General features: G+C 36.6%; 1 protein-coding gene across 6 annotated transcripts in view; it reads left to right on the plus strand.

Moving 5' to 3' along the window:
* Nucleotides 1-218: 218 nt before the first annotated feature.
* The window catches only part of LOC126916483 (uncharacterized), a 274,193-nt gene continuing 250,695 nt past the window's right edge, over nucleotides 219-23,716 (plus strand). The window contains exons 1-2 of one of the 6 annotated variants that reach the window (XM_050722318.1): nucleotides 219-1,162; nucleotides 7,433-8,166. In XM_050722318.1, coding sequence (XP_050578275.1) covers nucleotides 8,157-8,166 — 10 coding nt within the window. In that variant the 5' untranslated portion in view covers nucleotides 219-1,162; nucleotides 7,433-8,156. Of the gene's footprint in view, nucleotides 1,163-5,858; nucleotides 6,036-7,432; nucleotides 8,167-23,716 lie in introns of those variants that run through there. The other 5 variants (XM_050722315.1, XM_050722316.1, XM_050722317.1 and 2 more) reach the window with 5 other exon arrangements.

Below are 23,716 nucleotides of genomic sequence, written 5' to 3' on the forward strand. Positions count from 1 at the left end.
CGTTTAACAAAAAGATTTTGAAATTTCACGAGCGAGACGCCTCCCCTCCGTTCTACTTGTACGTTAGCGCGTCGCCGTCGCCAGTAAAAATGAGCCTGGGGTCTGGCACGAGCTGATAGCCACCGTGAAGAGAGAAGTAAATAGGGGGAAGAGAAAGAGGAACAAGCGAGAAAGAGGGAGGGTGGATAAGGGGAGGGACGTTCTGGCAATACACGAGCGAGGCACGTAGCGTCCGATTCAGTCTGCATCCGACCGCCGCGAGTGTCGCGTCGTGAAGCTGTGGTCGAACTTCGGGGGGGACACGAGACTCCAATACGAGTCAGAGTCTATACGAGTGCTCATAGTACAACATCGCGATCCCGTATCCTATATCTAAATCGTATACCTATCGGTTATACGTCGTATTCGCTTCTCAACCCTTGAATCGTGAATCGTAATACGGGAGAGAAAAGAACTGGTGAAAAATCGTAGTCGCGTGTATTGGTGTTATATAGAGAGGGAGAGAAAGAGAGAGCGGGTCACTGAACGACCGTACGAAGGTAGAAAGAGGGAGAACGAGAAAATAAAAGAGGGACGGAGAGGGATTTTCGTCGCGACGTATACATACGTATATACACGTGCGAAACCGAGGAGAGACGTGAAACACGCGCGTGCGCACCCGCGTATCACACATATACACATATATACGAAAAAGAGGGAGAGAGAGAAATAACGACGACACGGCGCAGGAAGAGGTAAGAGAACCAGTGACACCGGGAGGGTCGGGTGTTCCTCGTGCAAAACCGCCACCGGAATATATGTCGTGAGTGTGCGGCCGAAGATCCGCGGATAGAGGCCGGCCGATAGTGCGTTCCGGGGTTTAAGAAGGGAAAAAAAGGCGAAGACTCTCTCGGTTGAAAAGCAATGCGGGTTCATTGACTGCGTGCCGCGCAATGGCCGCATGTTCGTGGCCGATGCACAGTGCATGTGTGACAGGAGCTACGAGGAGGACGACGCCGAGGACGACGAGGCCGAAGATACCGGCTACGACCAATATCAAACTCGAGACCTACTGAAAGTTCTTCTTCTTCTCCTTCTTCGGGTCCCTACATGATCGAGAAACTCATCTCGATCACAGGCAGCGATAACAGCGAGGAGCACTGGAATTTTTCGTGCTTTTTACGTGAGTAGCTTTCATACTACCACCTTCCACAAACTGCATATATATTTAGTTACTGTTCTCTGTTTTTCACTGGTTTGACTGGAAAGTTGTAAAATCAGGAAACCAACCTTCTGCTGATATTCGAATCTCGATAAATACGTCCGAAATTTCCGGACGAAACAGCATTTTCGAATTCTCAAATATCTTCGATTTATGATTATCGAGATCGGTGGGAATACTAACATTTAGAAGAAATGTAACCATCCAAACCGATAAATTTACGAAAAATTAGAAAATGATTATTTTATGCATTATGGTGGTTCTAGTGTTAAGAATACTAATTCTCAAGATGTTGCAATGCATTATAGTAACAGCGTTAAATTTACCTAATTTTATCGCTGCTTTTACGGTATTTGATAATTGAGGAATTCAAATAGTACTAAATTTTGTACTAGATACAGATTTAAACGTTGTAAGTGTTAAAATTTGTTTTAGCTTTTTAGGGTTATGGCAAGGTACAGTTAAAATCGTTAGCGGCATTATCTTGAACCAATACATTTCTTGTTTATATTGAAAATCTGCACTTCTGCCACTTACATCATTTACCATTTCAACTGTTCAATTTTCCCTTTCGCGTTGCGCGAGTACTCGTTTTAAATGTGAGTTTCAAACGGAGTGAACGTGTTTCGAGAGTATCAAGGGCGTAGGGTCATTCACTGCAACCGGTGTTTTCTCGTTCAAAGGTTGTTCGTACGTCAATGCCCTATTGTAGGAAAATATCTTGATCGGAGAATATCGATATTCTTTTTCGAATATTGCTTCACATGAAATTATTTATCATAATAATTTCACTAGCTGTGCGGACAACAATATATTTGACCCCAAAATTTATTTATGACATTTAAAAGTCAAATTGAAAATGTACAGTGGTAAAGCATTTGAACATTTAGCATAGGAAGTATGTATGTATCATATAAAACGTATTAAAATTTGTTTATTACTGTAATATAATATAATTGATATAATAATCAAGACTTATTATAGCGCTAATAAAATTTCAAAATGTTTCGTATAACACACATAATATACTTATAAAAGGTTTTTACAAGTGTCTGAATATTTTTGTGAGTTACTGTAAGCCAATTTTTTTTTGTGTAAGCTTCAATGAAACCAGATATTTTCTCATTAAAAATTAATTCCTTTACATTCGAGGACGAACAGCCGAAGGACGTGTACGTCATTCTTGCAATGACCTTATCACCAATACGCTGACCTTACCTACCGTAGGTATTATAAACATCGTACTTTCGTAATAACACTTAATCGGGCGGTTTTGTCGCAGTGCAGCCAATCTTCTTTCAAAAAATATCTCTTGTACACTGAAAATGTATAAAACATGTACTGTATCTTATTAAAAAGAATAATAATATAATATTTATGATTTCTTTAAACGATTGATGCTGTAGCTCTATTTCGCCGCTTTGTTCGTTAAGTTCACGAACCTTTATAATTTCGTATCTAATCAACAAATGCTAGACTTTGCCACGAGTCGGCAGCATCTTATCTTCCAGCTTGTCGTTTCTATAGCTATGGTTCTTTTCTCGAAATTCGAACAAACTATTTAGACCAAAAATAACCACGAAAAAATTTTGAATATATGCAGATAATCTAAATATAGAGTTGGTACTCGTCCTTTTTTTCTATATCGAGACAGTTCATTGTTCGCGAGTGCAGAGTAATTTTCATCACCGATGTTCGTTGAATGAACAGTATTATCGGTGTCAATGACAAGAAGGGACGATGTCGGTCCAAAGAATCGCAGACATGTATCTTTAGTGGTGGTTATGCGAATTAAGCGTGCATTTGATTTCTTATGCTCGAAAACACCGATTAGGCCGGATGGTTGTACCGTTGAAAGGAACAACTTCGTTTTGGAACAAATCCAACCGGTTGACTTGTGTATTCTAATCAAGTAAATCAGGATAAGTACGTGTTTTTGCCCTGTTCGATTTCGTGGTAATTAACTAGCGTGGAACCGGAAAAATGAAGTTACACACGGGTTACCGGTCTGACAAACCGCATTGTTTATGTTTCCTTTGTTCGTGCCAAATTAGTTTTTCCCGGTGTATTGTCATTCACCTATTCTTATCTTACGTGTTTGAGCGCGCACACCTTTCTCTTTCTATCGCTCCATTCGTAAGTTTAATTATGTGGTAAGTGGCTTGTTCGTGGTTTTCGATATAAGTCTCTTAATGCTATCGGAAACAAATCTGAAACAATGTTTATTTTAATTTACTTATTCATAGCGTCTGCAATAAATAGGTTAGGTGACATTGATAAAATTTGTTTATGATTCAAGAAATGAATCAATTTATGACATAATAATGTTTCTAATTACTTATGTGGTGTTTTATAAAAACTAACAAATTTTATAATCGTTTCGAATAAAAGCAGTCAATTTTATAATAATTGCTTCTTCATAGTGTAAAAAATAATATTATGGTGGATTCCTTAAAACGACATTTTTAAATATTGAACTAGTTCGATCGATACGAAGATAATCACCGAAATTCGAAGTCGTAATCTCGTACGCAGTTATCGGTCGGCCGGTCGTGTTCATTGATCTTGCCGTTTAACAGACTGAGATCGTTGCACCCGTGACATGAAACGTACTACTCGCGATGAGATAATTGTTCTTAATCATCGTTTATATTCTCATTGATAGTACGCGTGACTAAATATATCTTGAGCTTTCTTAAAAATTTTAAGCGATACGGATCCTGTTTCTCTTTTCTTTCCGAGAAAAAATAAACGACATCGAATCTGGTTCGCACGTCAAAAACGTTGCCAATATAATGTACGAGCCATTCGCCCGGTATAAAAAAATCAAATTTACCGCTCACGATACGTAAATAAAACATCAACACCATACGAAAACTGTAAAAAGAGAGAAACGATCAGTTGGAATCGGCCGATTCTGGATACGTTTATCTATTTTTCGATATTGTATTTTCGGTCGGCATTCACTCACAGCCGAATTAGCGGCCGTTACTTTCGGTACCGGCGCCATAACCTTTCTCAACGTTGTCGATTTCAATCAGCGCCACTAGGCGCGTCGAGGGAACTGAATATCCCATAGTGACCTGTTCGCATTAAAAAAATTTAATTATATTTAATTAATATAATTTATTACTTTGATGTAGAATGAGGAGACAGAGCAATTTTGTAATAATAAATTATACATACATGGAAGTTTTCTGTGGTAAGTGTTCAAATTCTTTCGTGAGTCATTATATATGTACGTATGTATTTACGACCGTGATACCTAACCCTTAATTGGATTTAACCCTCGTCTGGTTGTAGATGAGATTAGAAACCCATAACGATTTCAATTAACATAATTTTAGTTTACTTAATACAGTGTTTTCTATATTGTAAGTTATGAAGGCTATCAAAGCCATTGAGGAAGATGCAGAATATAAATTGAAATTAAATATTTCAAAATTAAAAAACTTGATTCTAATCTAACCTAAACTGAATGGTCATCTACTATATAACTCAGCAATATCAATTAAGAGTTAATTATCCCTGAAAGCTTAAAAAATCGTCTTTTGACCAGTTTTTAGTTGTAAATACTACCTACCCATTCCATAGTGGAATAGGTTGCGTGACCACGTCGTTACTAATTTCACGTTCGAAGGTTGACGCATCGACAAAATCGTCGAACGGAAATGAAAACGTTAGCAGGCCATCGGTGGTTTTCTTGCACGCGAGGCTATGAAAATTAAAATGGTGTTGGTTGATCGCGCCTTAGGCCCGTACAATTCGCCTCGACTAATTAGAGACGCCTGTCAAAATCATCTCTGACCGCAGCAAAGGAAGATGTCCACGATACACCAGCGTTTCTCGTATACTTGCCACTCATCCGTGACTAATGCTTAACAGTTGGCGGGTGAAAATTGGCGCGATGTAAATATGGGACGAGTTCTCATGCGCACAGCGTATATCCGCTCGATTTACTTCGTCAGCTTCAGACGCGACATACAGTGCGACTCGTTCGCCCCCACTGTATTCGTCTTTGCTCGTGATCGCGGCTACTTTGCGACTTTCAGCGACTGACAAATCTCGTCGATAAATAACCGACTATCCACAGTGTAATGGCGGCGATTCGGATTATGCGAAGAATTCGGAAGTCGATCGCCGCAAACATGCAGTCGCTGCTAGTCCGCGCGTTGTTGAACAAAAATAGGTGACCTATATATGTCGCATGTATATGTATCAAATGTGTGTATACTGTATACGTAAATGTATGTATGGTGTATGTATTTTTATTTCGCGAAATTGAAGCAGATTTTTTAAATGCTTCTTTGTCGTCGAGCTTCGGAAGCTGTAAACGTTGTGTTGCGAGAAATGTTGGCAGCATTTTTTATTTACGTTTCGCGCGGTCTGTTTGGAATAACTTCTGGCTACAATAAGCCGCTTCGACGTTAAGGTTCTTCGCGTCTCAGTTTCGTGGTGCAAGATGAATCATGTTTTTTGCGAACGATAAAGTACATAGTTCTTCGTCTGTTTTATAAATCTATGAAATCTTGCTACATATACATATACATATATATATATATAAAAATAATTTTCTTAGTATTGTATATGTACTTTGGCTTTTCAAATGAGACTAAAGGGATGGCGCTGCAGTCGTCTAATTAATTTACGATACAATACACAGAGGGTGTTCCAAAAGTCTCTTCTATTTCAGTTACGTTACTTTTTGTAGCTAGTTCAGTGCGAAATATTAACAAATTTACCAAAAAGAGGAATACTAATGGTTACGTGGTTTCTTAGAACAGGCAAGAGCCGTCAGAAAAAGAGCAAGATGAGAAACAATAACAAATGTGCGGTAGGTAAGGTTGAAAATAATATCGAAAATAATAACGCCTTCTTTAGGTGTTCCTTATGGCTGTTCAATGAGAAAGCCGCTATTTTCGCGCGAAAAGCTTGCTCGTCCCGTTTTTGTGCCGACCTCGTCTCTGGTAACGGATTACCCAGCGGACATGATTACCTTCGGCACTGCTAATAGACGATCATGAATGAACGCGTGAACGCGAGTCGTTCTCTCGCGCGAGTACAGCGTATTCCAGATATTCGTTGCGCGAATATTAGTTATACGGGTCGCAAGTAGCTCAAATATGGCGTACTCCATACGCCATATTAAGTTACGATTATACTACGGATATTTACGCATTTTCGAGAAATTTCATATTATATTAATAATTAACATTATAAATCCGTTTTGCTAAAATGAGAGATTAAAATATGAAAATTCGAAGACCATAGCAAGGTTAAGAATGTAGAAGTCTATAGAATACGTAAAATATCCGAACTAGAGGACTTGCTGTAATATTCAGCATATGAGACAAATTTCTATTTAAACTCGCAGTCAGGAAAGCTCTTTATTACGAATAAATAATAAATAATGCACTTGAAAGTAGAGGAACTGGATATTCGCTGGCAATTTTTCTCCGGTTTCCTTTTTTCTATGATTCTTTTCTTTGTTTTCTGACGAAAGTTGAATTGGATTTTTGCAGAGATTATAGAGCATTTCCTGCTGTGTAGCGGTGAATTTTGGTAGACGCAAAAGTAAACACGTTTCGATGTGAATATCGAAATGTAACTGTTCAAAATTGACTGATTAATTTTGACCTGAATTTTTGTGCACCCGTCGCCACTATACTGGTCTACAAATATTGACATTACCTAGTTGTACCATTTTACTGCCTCTTCTTCCGCCATGTTTCTTTTATTTTCTAGAAACTGAAATTACGTGTTTATATTGGCAATGAAGACTTTTGACGATTGCAGGGACAAGCATTCACTAATTTAAATCTTAATTGACGAATTCCCGTAACATCTCTATCCTAAATTTCATCGTAAACACCAGAAATGGTACCATAAAGTCATAATCTCTATGAAGTAATAAATTTTCATCAAATTTCTAAATTTTTACTATCAGGTACATTGTAGAGAAAATAGAATCAGGTTGTTCACGACCAGAAAAAGCAACAGGTTATTAACCAAACAGTCTGTGTTTGCTTATTCCACGAACTATACTCTATCTCGCTCTACTCTTCAAAATTCGTATCATTCCTTAACACAAACCTTTGAAGCTTGCTTTATGATAATGTTCCAAAGACGTTAGGTATCCGTGATAACAACTCCTATACTTACCATTAGCTTTGATTCAGAAACGTAAACAACTTCTTAAATATTTCACTAACTCATCTTTTGTTTTTTTAGACAGTCGCAGCCGATCTTCGCAGAACTCTCCCACGGAACGCCGCACCTGCAAGGATACTGCTAATTTACCAGGACTCGTCAACAAACGCAAAACTTCGCTACGTTTTCGCTTGAAATTTCACGAACTTTCATAGTTAATCTCTTAATCTCCGATTCCGACGACTCTACCAAAGACACAGAGAATTCTGACGAGAACTTGAACGATCTCATTTAAATTATCTTTGAGAAAAGATCACAAAGAATACGCTGATTCACTCGGAACCAGTGTACCGTGCACCGTACATCAGCTTTATATCGATCGGTTTGTCCGTTTCTAAATTTTATTCGGACTTAATGCTCGCGACTAGGTGTTTGGACAGAAAATCGGCACGGAGTCGCGGGAATAGCTGGCGAAAATGTTCGTTTGCTGACGAGAGACAACAGCAGGGAACTGATCGCGGTGGAAAATCGTCGTTGGAGATCGCGTTGAACGTGTCGAGGTGGCGGGACTTAGGTGAGGATATTCCGTCGCGTTTGACGTCGTTGTCGTCGTCGTGGTGCGTTGTTCAGCCTGTGGTTCGGCAGTGAGAGAAAGATAAGAGAGAGAGGCGGGCAGCTATAACCGGCAACCACACGGTGGACATGATTATTTCAAAGGATCTGTTCCTCTTTGGCGACCAAGATTACCTGCGCCTTCCCAGCAACGAGAAGCGCCAGCAACGGGCAATGGGCCGACCGATCATCAATGCTCCCAGGTAAGTGATTCTTTTACCGATACTTCGTAGCTAGATTTACTTTTTCCGATATTTTTTAGACGACGGTGTGGAAATAGTTGACTGACGTTTGCTCGAAACAATTGGAAGGCTTCTTTCATTAGATCGATGTTTTTTAAAATCTCGACGATGATGTTGGATGGAATAATTTTTTACTGTGAAAAGATTCGAATTTTTATGGTTTCTCGGTTCTCGGAAATAATTCTCGGTTCGAGAAAGAATAGAGCGTAGAATAGCGGATTTTTGAAGACACTTTATTGTTTTCTACGTTATTACTTTATTTTAATTAATTAACGTTAATTGTTTGTTCAGATTTGTCAAATTTCGAAAAACTAATAGTAAATTGCAGATGTTATAAGTTTGTCGTGCTATCGTATGATATATGTAATAGTTTTCGATCATGTTAATGTTCTTAATTTTTGTGAGAAGTTTATGTGGTTATTTTAGCTATTGAGTAGATTTTGAAAAACATTGAGCAGGTTGCACTTACAATTGTTTCGAGCAACGTAACCACAGTACACATCTACGAGTCTAAGACAAGAATATTCCTTCGAATTTTATTTAATTCTATTATTCTAGTAAAGAAGCTTTCATATATCGATATATACATTTTTCTAATTTTCGAAAAGAGAAAGACAGATCAATTTGTCAATAGAAAATGAATTATTTTTAAAGACTGTATGATATTAGGGTTCATCAGATTTAAATTAAAATCAGATAGACGATGAGTTATTGTTAAACGAGTATTTGGAAATTAAATACAATGTGAACAACGAATAATTTAGCAAACAGTGTGAACAAAGTACACAGAACAAAGACAACCAGAGCTTAAGATAAGAGGACATATCACGTTTCGCGTATCATGGAAGGAAAAAGTCATTATTATATTTGCGAAATTCTAAATTTAAACACACGCCCGTACTTAATTTTCTTCAACTCAAAACTCGATCTTTCTTCACTAGCTTCTTTGCTATTTTACCTATTAATCAAAATCTCCAAATTATTCTCAACCTCTTGTACACGTCACAAGAAAAATTCACGATTTGCTAATGCTTATCAAGAAAATCAAACTACTCGAAAAATTAGTATGATATCAATGTCTTGCATATATTTAGTATATTTTCCAGTATAGTGTCGTTAATAATGTGTGTAATTGATACGACATTGAACATTGGTAATGAAAAAGGAAGAAAAGTAGAGACTCGCAAATAAAAGACAAACAAAAAGTAAAGAATAAAAAGAAAAATAGCAATTAACGTCATGTACTCTCGTGCTCGCTAAATACCTTATCACGACTGATACAGTCGATGATGTCTTTCGAAAGAAAGTGCTCGCCCCTTATCTATTCATGTCGTAAAAAAATATATCATCGACTAATACGTCGGCAAATCTCAGCGTGCAATAAAAAGCGTCCAGCATTGGCAAAACCATGTCTCGTCTCGCGATCTTCCACCGTGTCATCGTGCTCCTCGATGATTTTCAGCTCCTCTTTTCCCCCATTCATCAACTTTATATTCACGTTTTCGTATTTACCGAAATCATTGTTGTTACAGTTCTATACATACAAAGACTAGAGCAGAAAGACACGATAAATCGGATTTTTCATTTTCACAGAGTAGCAATTTTAAAATTCACACTATCCTTTTCTTTGATTTTCAGGCTAAAGTGTATCTTTCCACTCTCTTAATAACTTCAAAAATATTGTCTGTCATAATATTAAAATATCAAAGACGTATTAAGGATCAAATAAAGAGAGAAGAAGAGAGAGAGAGAGAGAGGTTTATCACAAAGTTATAAATTATTCTGATTTCTTCAAATTTCACAAATCTGTAGGATTTATTGCGGAAACAATAGCGGCAAGAAAAATATTAAACGAACGTTAAAAAACAGAATTTAATAATGTAAACCGTCTGGAAAAAAAATTGCAAATGAAACGTTGCGTTTGACTCAACATCGGTCTTTAAAAAGATAAAATGCTGTTTGTTTGAATAGTTACATCCTTAGCTTCTACGAAACTTCGTCAATTACATCTTTGGTCCTTATCGTGTCTTTTTCCGCTTTTGGCTGCGTGCTTTACACGAACTTTTTACGATATTACAAAGTAACACTGAAATTAAAAGATCAACAAAAATGCACTTATCATATCTTTTGCCTGTGATCTTTATATACACATTGCTTCTCTATCGAACAAGGAAAAGAAGAAAATCATCCACCACATCTTTTCCTATCTTCGTTACTTAGCATGTCCGTCTCTCTTCTTCGGTAAAATTTATTTATAACGACGCAGTTGTTTATCGTGGTTGATTTAACGAGCGTCGACAGTGCTTGCTTGTTTGCCCACGTGTTTGTTTGATCGTGCCTTTTGTTCCGTTGCTCCGTCGTTCGATCAACAGTTTCGTTAATACTAAATAATGCCGGAACGACGTTCGAGATCTTGAAATGTTCGTTCCTCCTTTTCCCTCTGATTGTTTCTCGTGATTTGTAATTCGTCATGTGACGAAGCGTTTTTACAAACAATATCGTATTGTTGGATTTTAATTGTTCATATATTAACAATCCTGTCTCGCAATGGTAGAAAGCTGCAGTGAACTGGAATGATCTATAAAAATACTTAATCTTACTTTACAAAGCGAAAACACACAGAATAGTTTTAACTATAGCGCGAGTAAAACAATGCGCTTTAGCATTATCAGCTGGTTCTTCTTCAGTCAATTGAATCGATCCTTTTTTACCACGCTATCCCCATTGCATCTTCAAATTAGAAAAAATATCTCTGTCCACCCCCCCTGACTATGTAAATGTACATCTTTTGTGTTCAAACGTGACATTACACTTCCTTTGTTTTACTTCATAATCTATTTAAACAAACTTCGGTTGCCAAGCCAATATTTGTCAGTAATCTTACGATAATCTTCGTTCGAAATGTTTGAAAACATTGTGCGAATTTTTTCAAATTCTTTCGATGATTACTACTTATTGAACTATATATTTAATATTATACGCTTTAAGGATAACCATAGCCATGTTCGCATAATGCACACTTACACGGTAAGGACTAATTGGCTGCATTTTAAGTATCAGCACGTACATATTAGCGTATTTCGACAATTACAGAGGAACAATTCTATTAGATGAAACGCAGACGAACATTGGCCGTGAATTTTCATTACGATTTCGTCGCGGTTTGCTAGGTTTTCGTAGGGATTCCGGAACTTTGGGCGACCATTCTTTAAATTTTAGGGTTTCTACAGCTTTCCATGGGGATACTGCAATTCTTAGTGATTCCGTGTAGCGACTCGGCTGCACTCGGTAAATTTTCATACGCATTCCATAATTTCCTTCGTGAATCTTAGAATTCTCGTTCTCTCGTACTTCCTGGTGGTGACTTTGTAGGATTCTGTGACTACTTTTCCAAGAGCTGTGGATTTTTAAAGATTCTATAACCCTTTGCAAACTGACGTAACGATCTTTTGATATTTCATGCGTTCCCATAGGAAATCTCAGAAGCTTCTTTACGGATGTTGAAGTCCTTGGTGATTCTACGGCTTTGTGTATTTTCACGTGTCTGCTGGGTTTCGTAACTTTTCATTAAACACTCTCGAAAGTCCTTGAGTTTTTAAAGATCCCATGACTTCGCGTAAACGGTGAATGATACTTTTCTATAGGAATTTCATATTTTCCATCGCGAATCCTCAGATCCTTCACGATTTCATAGTATCATTCATAGCTCAAGGATCAATTTTGATCATGCTTATTTTTATTGCATGCTTGCATACTTATATACTTATATGTATTATATGTATTGTATATATAATATTATATTGTATATACATATGTATATGTATTGTATATATAATATATGTATTATATGTATTGTATATATAATATTATATTGTATGTAAATTTATATTTATATTTATTATATTTATATTATCTGTAAATTTTGATTATGTGGAAGCATTTATTTTGTGACTTTCCGCTAGGATCCTCGAATGTTCCAAAATTTTATATAACTTTATACAGACTCACGTAACAGTTTTTCAATACGCCTTTCACCCCATAGAAATTCCATACACTTCATCTTTACCTATCGACTACGTAACTGGTATCAATTGGGTAGTTTCTCTTCATCAAATTAGCTGAATTGACTTGTTCCGGCGTTTGGTCGAGTGAAATCGAGCACTTTTGATCAGGTTTTGGAAACGGACCCTTGAATTACCACCAACCTTACTCCATTTGTGTTTAAAGGGTCTTCGAGAGAAAAGAAAGTGGAGTCCGCAAGCCGGATACGCGTAAAACCGCAGTTCCCAGAAATGATATATAAATCGTATTTCGACGATCACCGGAGACCTCTCCTTGCTTTCCGGATCCAAGTTTCGAAAGTATTTCGAGGTATCGATTACCACTTTGCGTCTCGTCCTTTCGAAATCGTACGCAGGTTCTGCATTTTCCTGCGGCTGGTGAACGAAGCGAGATTCGACGCAGAGGAGAGCGAGCGAATTTTCTCGAATATTTCACTCGTGTTCCAACAGTCCACTGTACATACAGAACTTTAATACTAAAATCCAATTTCTCTTTAACATTTGATAAAGAATGATTTCTCTGCTAACTGACGATTCTTCGATGTTTCGAAATCAGCGCATATTTTTCCTTTCAAAACTGCACACAAAATGCAAAAGCATGTAAAATACCCAAAGATAAGATAAAATAAAGAATTAAAGTATCAATGCTCGTTATAATAATTGATAGATAAAAAGAAATTTCTCATGAAATTAGTTATTTTAATTAATGATATTCATCGTAGAACGTTAGAGCACAAGTTCTTTTCGATCCTCTTCTTATCTCAATTTGCTTAAATCGTGATTTCTAAAATAACGCTAATAATAATAGTTCGATCGAGTGAAAGAGAACCCAGAGGTCTGACGTTTCTGGAACGTGAAACTTCAAAGAGAGCAAAAAAAAAAAAAAAAAAGAAAAATGAGGAAAAAAACAAACTGGAAGTTGTTGTTACCATAATCACGTTTCGAAAATGTGAGTGTCAAGAGATTAGTTGCTGGATTGTTTATCGGTGTGAACGCACCAAATATAAGCTGATGCAGAGAACACTGTCTTGGCAAATTGTAAATAAAAAAACGGAAGGAAAATAATGTGTTGGAAAGCAAGACGTTATCGTAGCAGCCACGGGATATGGTCCTTGGTCTTTGATTTTTCGAGGAAAACGTTCGTAAATCAAGCTTTGTTTCGGTAGAAAACGACGTAACTGATAACTTTCGTTTTATCTGTCACGGCTATTATCAATAATGCTACCAGCAAATCAATATCCAAACTTTCGTGGAACGCTGCCCGCTGGTAGTCATTTAGCTTCCTGTGATTAATTTTATTTTTAGGTCTATTGATGTTGGATAATCAACTTAATTATTGTTTTTTCGTTTTCCTAATCAAATTTATGGGATATCAATATTTGTTATATTTCACCTGTTTGCACGCGAAGGTACAGGTATGAAATCGTGGAAGGAAGTAAATTATATTATACAAGACGAGGCATAAATCACAAGAATAAACAAGCAAAATTTCAATTGCACCTAAATGTGTAAATATCGCTGCAAGCAAATATTCCGTGTTATTGTTTTAATTTGAAAGTTAATTTAAGAGAACGTTAGTCAAGTGTAGTTTCTACACCGCGAGTAAACGACAGAATGTGTAAATACCATGAAGAAAAATTCCTCGCTAACTCTTAACCTTCAAACTAAAACAGACATCGTATCCTCTGTCATAAATAAAGAAACAAAATTCCAATTACGAATACGAAAAAACAGCGCGTTTGAAAAGAATCTGTCGACACGTTTGACGTTAAACTCGTTCCGCTAATTGGTTCTGCCTTAACCAATTCCACCATTCATTCGAACATTTCCGTAGAAAATCTGTCCATCTAACACGCGACCATAGAAACGATGTCGTGGCCGGCAAGAAACCGACGAGATACGAGATCTTCTGGACTTTCAACGGTTCTCAATTAGAACATCCTGCTACCTGGCGAGCAACGAGAAATCCATCGACTTTTCTTCCTCTTGGACCGGTTCACGCCCCTGTTTCGCCTGCTTACTTACTAGCGCCGCTGATAAGGAGAACGCGAGCGTGCACGCGCGTATCGCGCTCCCTTCCCATCGCCGAGAGTGGGTCACGCATGGGAAACTGGAACGGTTTCATCTTGAGGCGGAAGACTCGATTTTTCTCCGGAGGAGAAACCGCCGATTTTTCTTTCGATCGGTTCACAGTTTCTAGGTTAGGCGCCTGTAAATATTCCTATATATATATATAGGGTGTTTTGTAATTAATGGTACAAGGGAATGATTCTACGTCAGTGGGACACAGTACAACGGTTAGACACGAGGCTCCGTTTTCGAGAACATTGATTTCATGTATTTGTCTAATCCGACGTGATTGGTTTACGGTTTTCAGGGGAGGCACGTGTAAATATTCGTAAATATAGGGTGTTTTGTAATTAATGGTACAAGGGAATGGATCTACGTCAGAGAAAATTGATTTGAAATATTTATCTAATCGGATGTCTTTCGATTGGTTTATGGTTTTTAAGTGAGGCGCCTGTAAATACTCCTATATATATAGAGTGTTTTGTAATTAATGGTACAAGGGAATGATTTCACGTCAGTGGGACACAGTAGAACGGTTAGACACGAGGCTCCGTTTTCGAGAACATTGATTTCAAGTATTTGTCTAATCCGATGTGATTGGTTTACGGTTTTCAGAGGAGGCGCGTGTAAATATTCGTAAATATAGGACGTTTTGTAATTAATGGTACAAGGGAATGATTCTACGTCAGAGAAAATTGATTTGAAATATTTATCTGATCCGATGTCTTTCGTATGATTTATAGTTCTTAGGAGAGGCGGATATAAATATTCGTATATATAGGGTATTTTATAAATAATGGTACAAGGGAATGATTCTACGTCAATGGGATACAGTAAAATGGTTGGTTACGAGGCTCTGTCTTTGAGAAAATTGATTTGAAATATTTATCTAATTTAATTTCTTTCGGTTAGCTTACGATTTCTAGGTTAGGTGCGTGTAAATATTTATATATAGAGGGTGTTTTGTAATTAATGATACAAGGGAATGATTCTACGTCAGAGAAAATTGATTTGAAGTATTTATCAAATTCGATGTCTTTCGATTGGTTTATTGGTTTTTGGTGAGGCGGATATAAATATTCGTATATATAGGGTATTTTATAAATAATGGTACAAGGGAATGATTCTACGTCAATGGGATACAGTAAAATGGTTGGCTACGAGGCTCTGTCTTTGAGGAAATTGATTTGGAATATTTATCCAATTTAATTTCTTTCGGTTAGCTTACGATTTCTAGGTTAGGTGCGTGTAAATATTTATATATAGAGGGTGTTTTGTAATTAATGATACAAGGGAATGATTCTACGTCAGAGAAAATTGATTTGAAGTATTTATCAAATTCGATGTCTTTCGATTGGTTTATGGCTTTTTGGTGAGGCGGATGTAAATATTCATATATATATATATAGGGTATTTTATAATTAATGGTACAAGGGAATGATTCTACGTCAGAGGAATACAGTAAAATGGTTGGTTACGAGGCTCCGTCTTTGAGAAAATTGATTTGAAATATTTATCTAATTTAATTTCTCTCGATTAGCTTACGATTTCTAGGTTAGGCGTATGCAAACATGTATGGCTTTACATATATATGTGATGACTTGTAACTTGAATTACAATAGTTGAAAGAGGTGATTCTATTAATATTGAAAAAATAAATTAAAGATGTGGAGCGAAGCGTTTGGATACAAGGTTTGGTTTCTGAAATATTTATCTAACCTAATTTCTTTCAATTGGTTCACAGTTTCTAGGTTATAAATGTGTAAATATGTATGTGTCGAGTGTCTTGCAGCTGATAGTTCAAGAGGATAACTCTATATGAAAAAATAAGTCGAAGATGTAGGATTTCTGTGATTCTAGAGAAAAATAATTTGGAATATTTATCGAATCTAATTTCTTTCAATCGGTTCGCGGTTTCTAAGTTACACGCGTGTAAATACACGTATACATAGGGTGTTTTATAAATAATATCTCAAAGGGATGATATCTACGTGAAAAAATAAGTCAAAGATGCAAAGTTCTTGGATATAAGTTTTTGCTTTTAAAAAAACTAATATTCCTTTAAAAAAAAGGAAGCATTTCGTGTATGTGAAAGATGGTCGAATTTGTGTAATTTTTCGGCAACTTATGCAACACCATACATAAAGCCACGGGGACTATTTAAAGAAACGCATCGAGAGCTCGCGTTATCTCACGAACGAGCGCAACCAACGCGTCGGGATTCAAGTTCAATTCGGTCCGGTGCAATGCACTTTGGCCGTGTTCTTTCGAGAGTAGATGGAATGATTCATTCGACGGAATTAGTCAGAGTCGCAAGAGATCGATCGTTGGAAACCGCGCTCGATTTCACGGCACGTTTCGACGTCTCGGAAACCGTCGTCGATCGTGTCTCCATTCGTTTCTTTGTATCTCCTTCATTCTCCCATCTGAATCGGTTCCTTTCTTTCTTCGATCCTTCGAAATCTAATTTTTTCAAGTTTCCACGACATTCCACCGATCGATCAAATCCATTTTCGGGAAATATCTCGTTTAAACGATTAGGTTTAATTTCTATTTAGCCGATAACGATGATCGATTCTTTAGAAATAAGACGATTAAAAGAGCAACTGAAAGATAATCTATTTCGGATGATACTTGAACGAGCAAAGGAATGAAAAATACAAGAGTAGACTATTATTATTATTATTTGTTATTAACGCTTTGTCTGTGCGTTATCCAAGATGATTCATTTTTTAATTAATTCATAGATATCTATGATCGAATCTTTATGAAAATTATTACGTATTGTTGCATTTAAATTTCTCGCGAAGCATCAAAGATCGAGACGTTTATATTTTTAAAGACCATTAGGGTTAATGGTATATAGCGTTAGTTAATATTAAGGAAGGGTGATTTAAAGATAATACATTCGAAAAAAAGAGAGAAATGAAAAGAAACGAAGAATAAAAGAAATAACTGAATTATTCACGCAGTGTAGAACGTGAACGAGGAATTCGCTTAGTTGGAAAAGACGCGTGTGGCGTTTCGCTGCAGCAGCCACGACCTCTCCATAAAAGTCTCTCGATAACTGGGTTTCTCTCGACGTTACTTCTCGCGACATCGCATTCAAAACATGATCTCCTTTCTTTTTCGCCTTCTCCGAAGCGCTTGGCCATTTTTCGTCTGCCTTTCGCGAGCCTTTTCGTGTGGCTCGGTCGCATAAAATCGACCATGCAACCTGCTCCGATGCATAATGATTAAACATCAACGTTAGCTGCTTAATTACTTTGTCAATTTTGCGTTATACAAGTCGATTATTTCGTTAATTTTCTATTTTCCGTAGTTTCTCGAATTTGAAATTTGATACTGACATTATGGTCCATCGAAGTATGAAATTTGTACGACAGAATGGAAGATACTTGAGAAAATGTACAATTCAAACGACGAAACAAATATTATTCGTATACTTTATACAAAATCGTAGAAAACTCTGGAAAACGCATAAATTTCGAGAATTTCTATTTCTCTAAAAAAATGACGAATCCTGCTTTCTTTTCTATGGTTTCTATATAATTGTGGAACTTTAGGAAAATGGATCCAAGTTCGACAGAAAATAGAGAAGGTATAGAAATAATGGAACGAAACAGATTTCTTCGTGAAGAGGATTTTGTATAGAATTTCGTTCATCCATCCGAGGTACGAGCTTTTGGTTTTGATTTCCAGTTGTTTTGAAAATTCCTCACAATATTCGTCATATTGATTTTATCCGTTATCCTCAGATTGCTAAATCGTTCGCTATCGACAAATATATATTAGACCTCTCGAATATGTTAGTCGTAGGAAAAAGTCCGAGGTATTCGAGTCTGGATACCTTGATAAACAAGTTTCAGGCTCAGCGACCGAGTCACTTGTGTACACGGCATTAGAAAATGATTGTGAGAGCCACGTTGAATATAGCGATATAAGAAAATAAATTATTTTCCAATTTCAATACAATTTTCTTTTTTTTCGCATACTTCTCTCAACGGTTCTATCTATATGACATTCGGAACAAAAATCTCTTGATCCATAAAGCTAAAAACACATACATCAGACATTTCAAACGATTCGATTTGCAATCGATCAAAGTCAGAAGAACATTTTTCAAAGACTTTCTAAATCCTTTCAACCGCAGATAGTCTTCAAACGTTTCGATACCATTTCCAACCTTCGATCATGTGTTACAGCGTTGAACAGTCGTTCGTTAGATTTCCTAAATATTTTCATTCGTAGTATCAAAGCAATGGTCAAAACCGTAGGAATTTCTCAGTATATCGCGTAGATTTTTCGATAGAACCAGCGTGGCAGGTGCAACAGTGTTCAACCTCGTTTACAGTGGCGAAAAGATAGTGACTCTTCAAACAAATCTCCATTCCACGGTCCAGACGAAATTACAGAAACATTGCTAATGCGTTTCCTCGAATTCTTCCAACGAAAATTGATCAACAATTCTCAGCCCATCCACGCGACTTTCAATCCTATTACCGCAGACCTAATCACGAGTGATCCACCTACCAAAACTTTTAGTCGAACGTTTGCCAAATTTTTTAGACATTTCCGTTGTTAGCTAAAAGAAAACCATACAAGTCGTCTCACGATAAACTTTCCAACTTCTTCAAACTATGAGAGGACCAACAAGTGCGTTCCATCTACTTGCATTATCATCGTGACAGAGACGGTAATGTAAATAATAATAATAATAATAATAATAATACGAATAATAAGAATAATAATCGTGGAAGGAAATCGCGTTTTCTTGAGGCAGGGTAAGGAAAAAAGCAGCGTGTCGAAGCGACGCGGGGAGAGTGTATTTTGCCTAGGCGCAAAAGTAGAACGAAAAAAGAGCCACTGAGGCCCGGTATTCCAACGGCCGAGACGGTGAGATGAAATCGAGGACGGTGCACGCAGGCAACCGTGCCATTAAGTAGATTGAATATTACCCTATATTCGGTAGACGCAATCAATAGCCTAGAAAAATGCGCTATTCTCCTCCGTAGCCTAGCGCGGCCTTGAATCAACTATCAGCTTCGCGTCTAATTTACCACGGAACAGCGTCTCTCGCGTGCGTACGCGATCTTCCTCCACGGAGAGACGCCTTCGATTTGCAGCGAAGATCTGAACACAATCTTAAAGACACTTGAGCTACATAGAAGCCAAAAAGTCAATAGGTTGGAACTTGATCGTTCCATTTCCAGAGAAAAACAATTGTTTCAATAGAACTTTGTGCCGAGATATCTGAGCTACAGAGAAATCACACTGATTTACCTTGTCGGTTACTTTAGCTATTTTAGAATACTATGCGATTGCGTATTCTGGATCTAAGATTGAGATCTTCTTGAAAAAGTCGAGTCGCTATTCTTCACTTTGACTTGTGAACTCGGTTTTTACAATTTTTTCGTGTTTTCAATGGCTGGTGGGAAGTTTGAAAGATCAACGATACGCATAGGCTGTTGTTGGAAGTTTAAAATTAGTTTTCCTTGTATCTTCTGATTCTGAAAGATATATCTCTGATTATGTATACCAAACGTAACATCAAGGGCTTGTTGAAAGACCAGAATCGATTTGGATTCTGAGTGATTCGTTTAGCTTTCGAGTTATTCTTTTTATAGCGTTCGATGAACTGTTGTATTTAAGTTCGAGCAGTTCGTTAATAAATTTTTCAATGGGATGATTCTACCGGAAGAAGTCGATTTAAAGTATCACGATAATACCACGAAACTTGTATACTTTCTCAATATTGACTTTCTGAAGGAATATCTAAGTCTGGAAATTCGATCTCGATTACTATATAAATTTTTATCTGATTATTTTCTTAGAGGATTAAGAAATTAAAAAAGCATCCCAAGAAAGAACAAACGTATAACACGTACAGTTTCCATAGAAGAAATCTCCTTAAGCTTCCAAAATACTCTCACTGAAATTCGATCCTCTTCCCATATTAATTTCTCCAAAAAAAAAATTCAATTTTTTAACATATACATAAATCTTTTGTTTAACTATATCTTCGAAGAAATAATCGCAAGAAATACGAAGAACACCCCAGAGAGGAACGAACTCGAGGAATGTCCGATGTGAATGAACTTCTCGTACGTTGCCTATGAATGACGAGTGTTTGGAGTAGCGTAGAAGGGATCGAGTGGCTGTTTAGGGTTGAGCTTTGGTTTCCAGTGAAACCTGCGACCCGAACGACTTCCAGGAACGCACTTGGAGCATTCGGCTTAGACTTAAACCATAGCCAACCTTGTAATCAACTATAAATTATCGGATCGAGTCACAATTAGAATCAAGTTACGAAAGGATTCCTGTAGTCGGTGTCGCTTTCACGTTACACTTTCCAGCTTATTTTCTTTCGTTCAAACGCGCCCGAACGTTTTCTACGGCGGTTCCCCTTACACACATAGGAAACCACGAAACCTGTTTCGTTCTCACACGATGGTAATTTTCGAGTTTGGAGCTTAGACGTTTTCCCAACGACAACTCCTTTCTAAGTGGCGCGCTGATCACGAATGCAAAGAGCACTGTTAGTCGTGTTTAAATGATAATGAGAATAGTAATTGAATGATTTATGAACGATTGGCGTTGCGTCGCTCTATAATTTCTCTGTTATAAATATTCCAAGCTACGAGTCCGTAATTATCGTTCGCGATCATAGGTAATGTGATATTTCGAAAAAGTAGTGATATTTTTATCTCGTACGTTCGAACCATACTATTTTCTCTGATTTCTAATTGTGTCGTTGATATATGTACGTATTTTCGTTCGACGTTGTTCATCTCTGTTGTTTCAATAGAATCTTACACTATCGTTTAGCTTTTTATCCGGAGAACAGAGTATCGCGAGTGGCGTGAATCAGTTCGCTGCTATTTCTCGTAAAATAATCTTGTGTATCATTAGAAAAATTATTGATATTCTTTCAAATCATGAAAACGTATCGATCGATTGATATAACCGTTTAGAAGTGATCGATCGATTCCATAAATTGAAACGTACAACGATGACGTTAAAAACATTGTCTTTTCAGTTTGTTTTAGAATTTACTATTTTTCGTTATTATATCATATGATTTATAACTTAATTATAATTTAATGTTATTATCCTCCTGCGATAAATAAACTTACGAGAGCGTAGGATATTCCTCAGAATCGAAACTTTTCGTTTTAAAATCGCCCAAGTCTTCGACCGTTTCTGAATTGCCAGTCATGAGTTTAATTTGTGGAAGAACAAACAACTGATGCGGCTGGACGAAAATACTCGCTTAAATTGTAGCCGTGCTCCTATCGAAAATCGATTCATCGTCTCGTTCGCGAAACTCTGCAGACGCATTGTTAGATCGCTGCTTTAGCTGAAGCATCGAATGAATTTCATGCAAGCTCAGTCCGTTTGGAACAGTTGGTTTTACCAACGAAATCATCGGCTTTATCCCGTGCCCCTTCTCTCATTACAATCCAGGAATTTTTCTGATTTTTGCTGAAATTAAAATCGTCGGGCAACTTTCATTTCATTTCCGGGAAATAAACATTCGACCTTTCTGTCTAATACATACGAGTTCTTTTGTGATTTAATCTTCAAAAGGAAAGGAATTTTGGGAAATTTGAATTTCTATTTAATGTAGAATGTATTTTCCATAAGACCTTATTTTATTCTATTTTATTCTATAAGATTTTCTATATATTTTATTGCTTTTTAATTTAATTTTAATTTCATTACTAATCTTATTACTTTCTATATATTTTAAGCTTCGTTCGATTCAAAGATTTATTCGTCAGAATTAAAGATATTGGAGAATCTTATTTTCTATTTAATAGGAACGACGTTTATTTCATATCGTCTTTCTATAGATCATGTTCGACATAACGAACGAAGAGTATGAATTTTGTAATCAACGTATGATGATTCTAAAGATTCTGGTAGTCTCGAATTGTTCTTATCTTCTGATATCGATACGAAATACGTACATTATGATGTGTGCATTATGATTATCGTTCCAATATATTCTATCGAATCGCCTATCGTAAATCGTGGCCATTTATTTTATTTCTCTTTCGATTGGTGTATCGACGATCGAAAGCAGCAAACAAGAGATATTCAGTTTAATCGATATATAACAATGCAGTTATCTCGGTGCTCTATTTTCTGATCTATGAAAGAGACACTTCAAATTTCAGATCGAATGTAATGATAAACGGAACACCAATGATTACTACCTATCCTCTTTTTTATCTATCGTTCTATCAACAATTATGTTCCAAATTCAAATCCACAAAGAGCATTTAAGATCGAATCGATCATGCTTCAAATTTTGCTTCTTATTTCATTAAACGCAGGTTTCAGTACTTTAGAAACACGAAATTGCATCTATTCCTTATTTTATCTTATTATGCTATTACATCTATCAGAAACATAAATTAAATTTCACTCTAAGTGATAACATTTGTTTTAACGTCATCGCTCGGTGTATACTTCTTTTTTTAAACAATATTTTCTTCTCTTTCTTATAATATATCCTTCGTTTCGGTATTTACGTATTTGCATATATTTAATATTTCCATCTTAAACGTAACATGATATGCAACATTCGTAGCAACGAATGTATTCAAAGATTCACATATTTTACAATAATCGAACATGTAAACGTGAAATTTATATGTAAAATACTACACATTTAGCTGGCTAATTGCCAACTTGTGAAACCCCATGTTTTCATGCACGGATTCTAATAGCACGATCGAATCAACGAGCGTACAGTCCAATCGGCTACTGTACAATCTACCTTCTGCTATTCGCTTTATTTACACCGTTCTCCATTCACGGTTATCGCGGCAAATGCGTACAAATTCGACGCAATCAGGCCCGTTCTTGAACCTGTATTATACCCACTCCATTTCTATTTACTCTCTCGGTTCCTGTGCCTCTGTAATCAGCAGTCGAGTCGCGTTCCTTCAATGTAACTCGAGGGAACGCACGTCCATTCGAATCCACGATAGTTTCAAGGACTATGGTAGACTTCTTAACTCGCCAACAATCAATAGTTTATCATGAAATGTATTAAAAATGTGTCGATTCTTTTTACTTTCTTTCGAATATAATCGAGGAGCAAAATACTGTAAAATAGTTTATAGTCGTCAATGATCAGGCAGCTGACGCGATTTTTAATCGCTATGTTTATAAATTTCTATTTTAATTGTAAAAATATTTGAATGTTAAAGATACGATAGAACCTCGATTGTAATGTGATCGGATAATACGGGAAAGTCTATCGTAGAATAAAATCATAGAAAACATTTTGATAATGTAACGCTGCGCATGTATCTAGGTTTAATTAATTATTTGATCGGTTGGAAATGTTTGTTTAAATGGTTTCA

Source organism: Bombus affinis, chromosome 5 (genome assembly GCF_024516045.1).
Source record: "Bombus affinis isolate iyBomAffi1 chromosome 5, iyBomAffi1.2, whole genome shotgun sequence".
NCBI lineage: Eukaryota > Metazoa > Arthropoda > Insecta > Hymenoptera > Apidae > Bombus > Bombus affinis.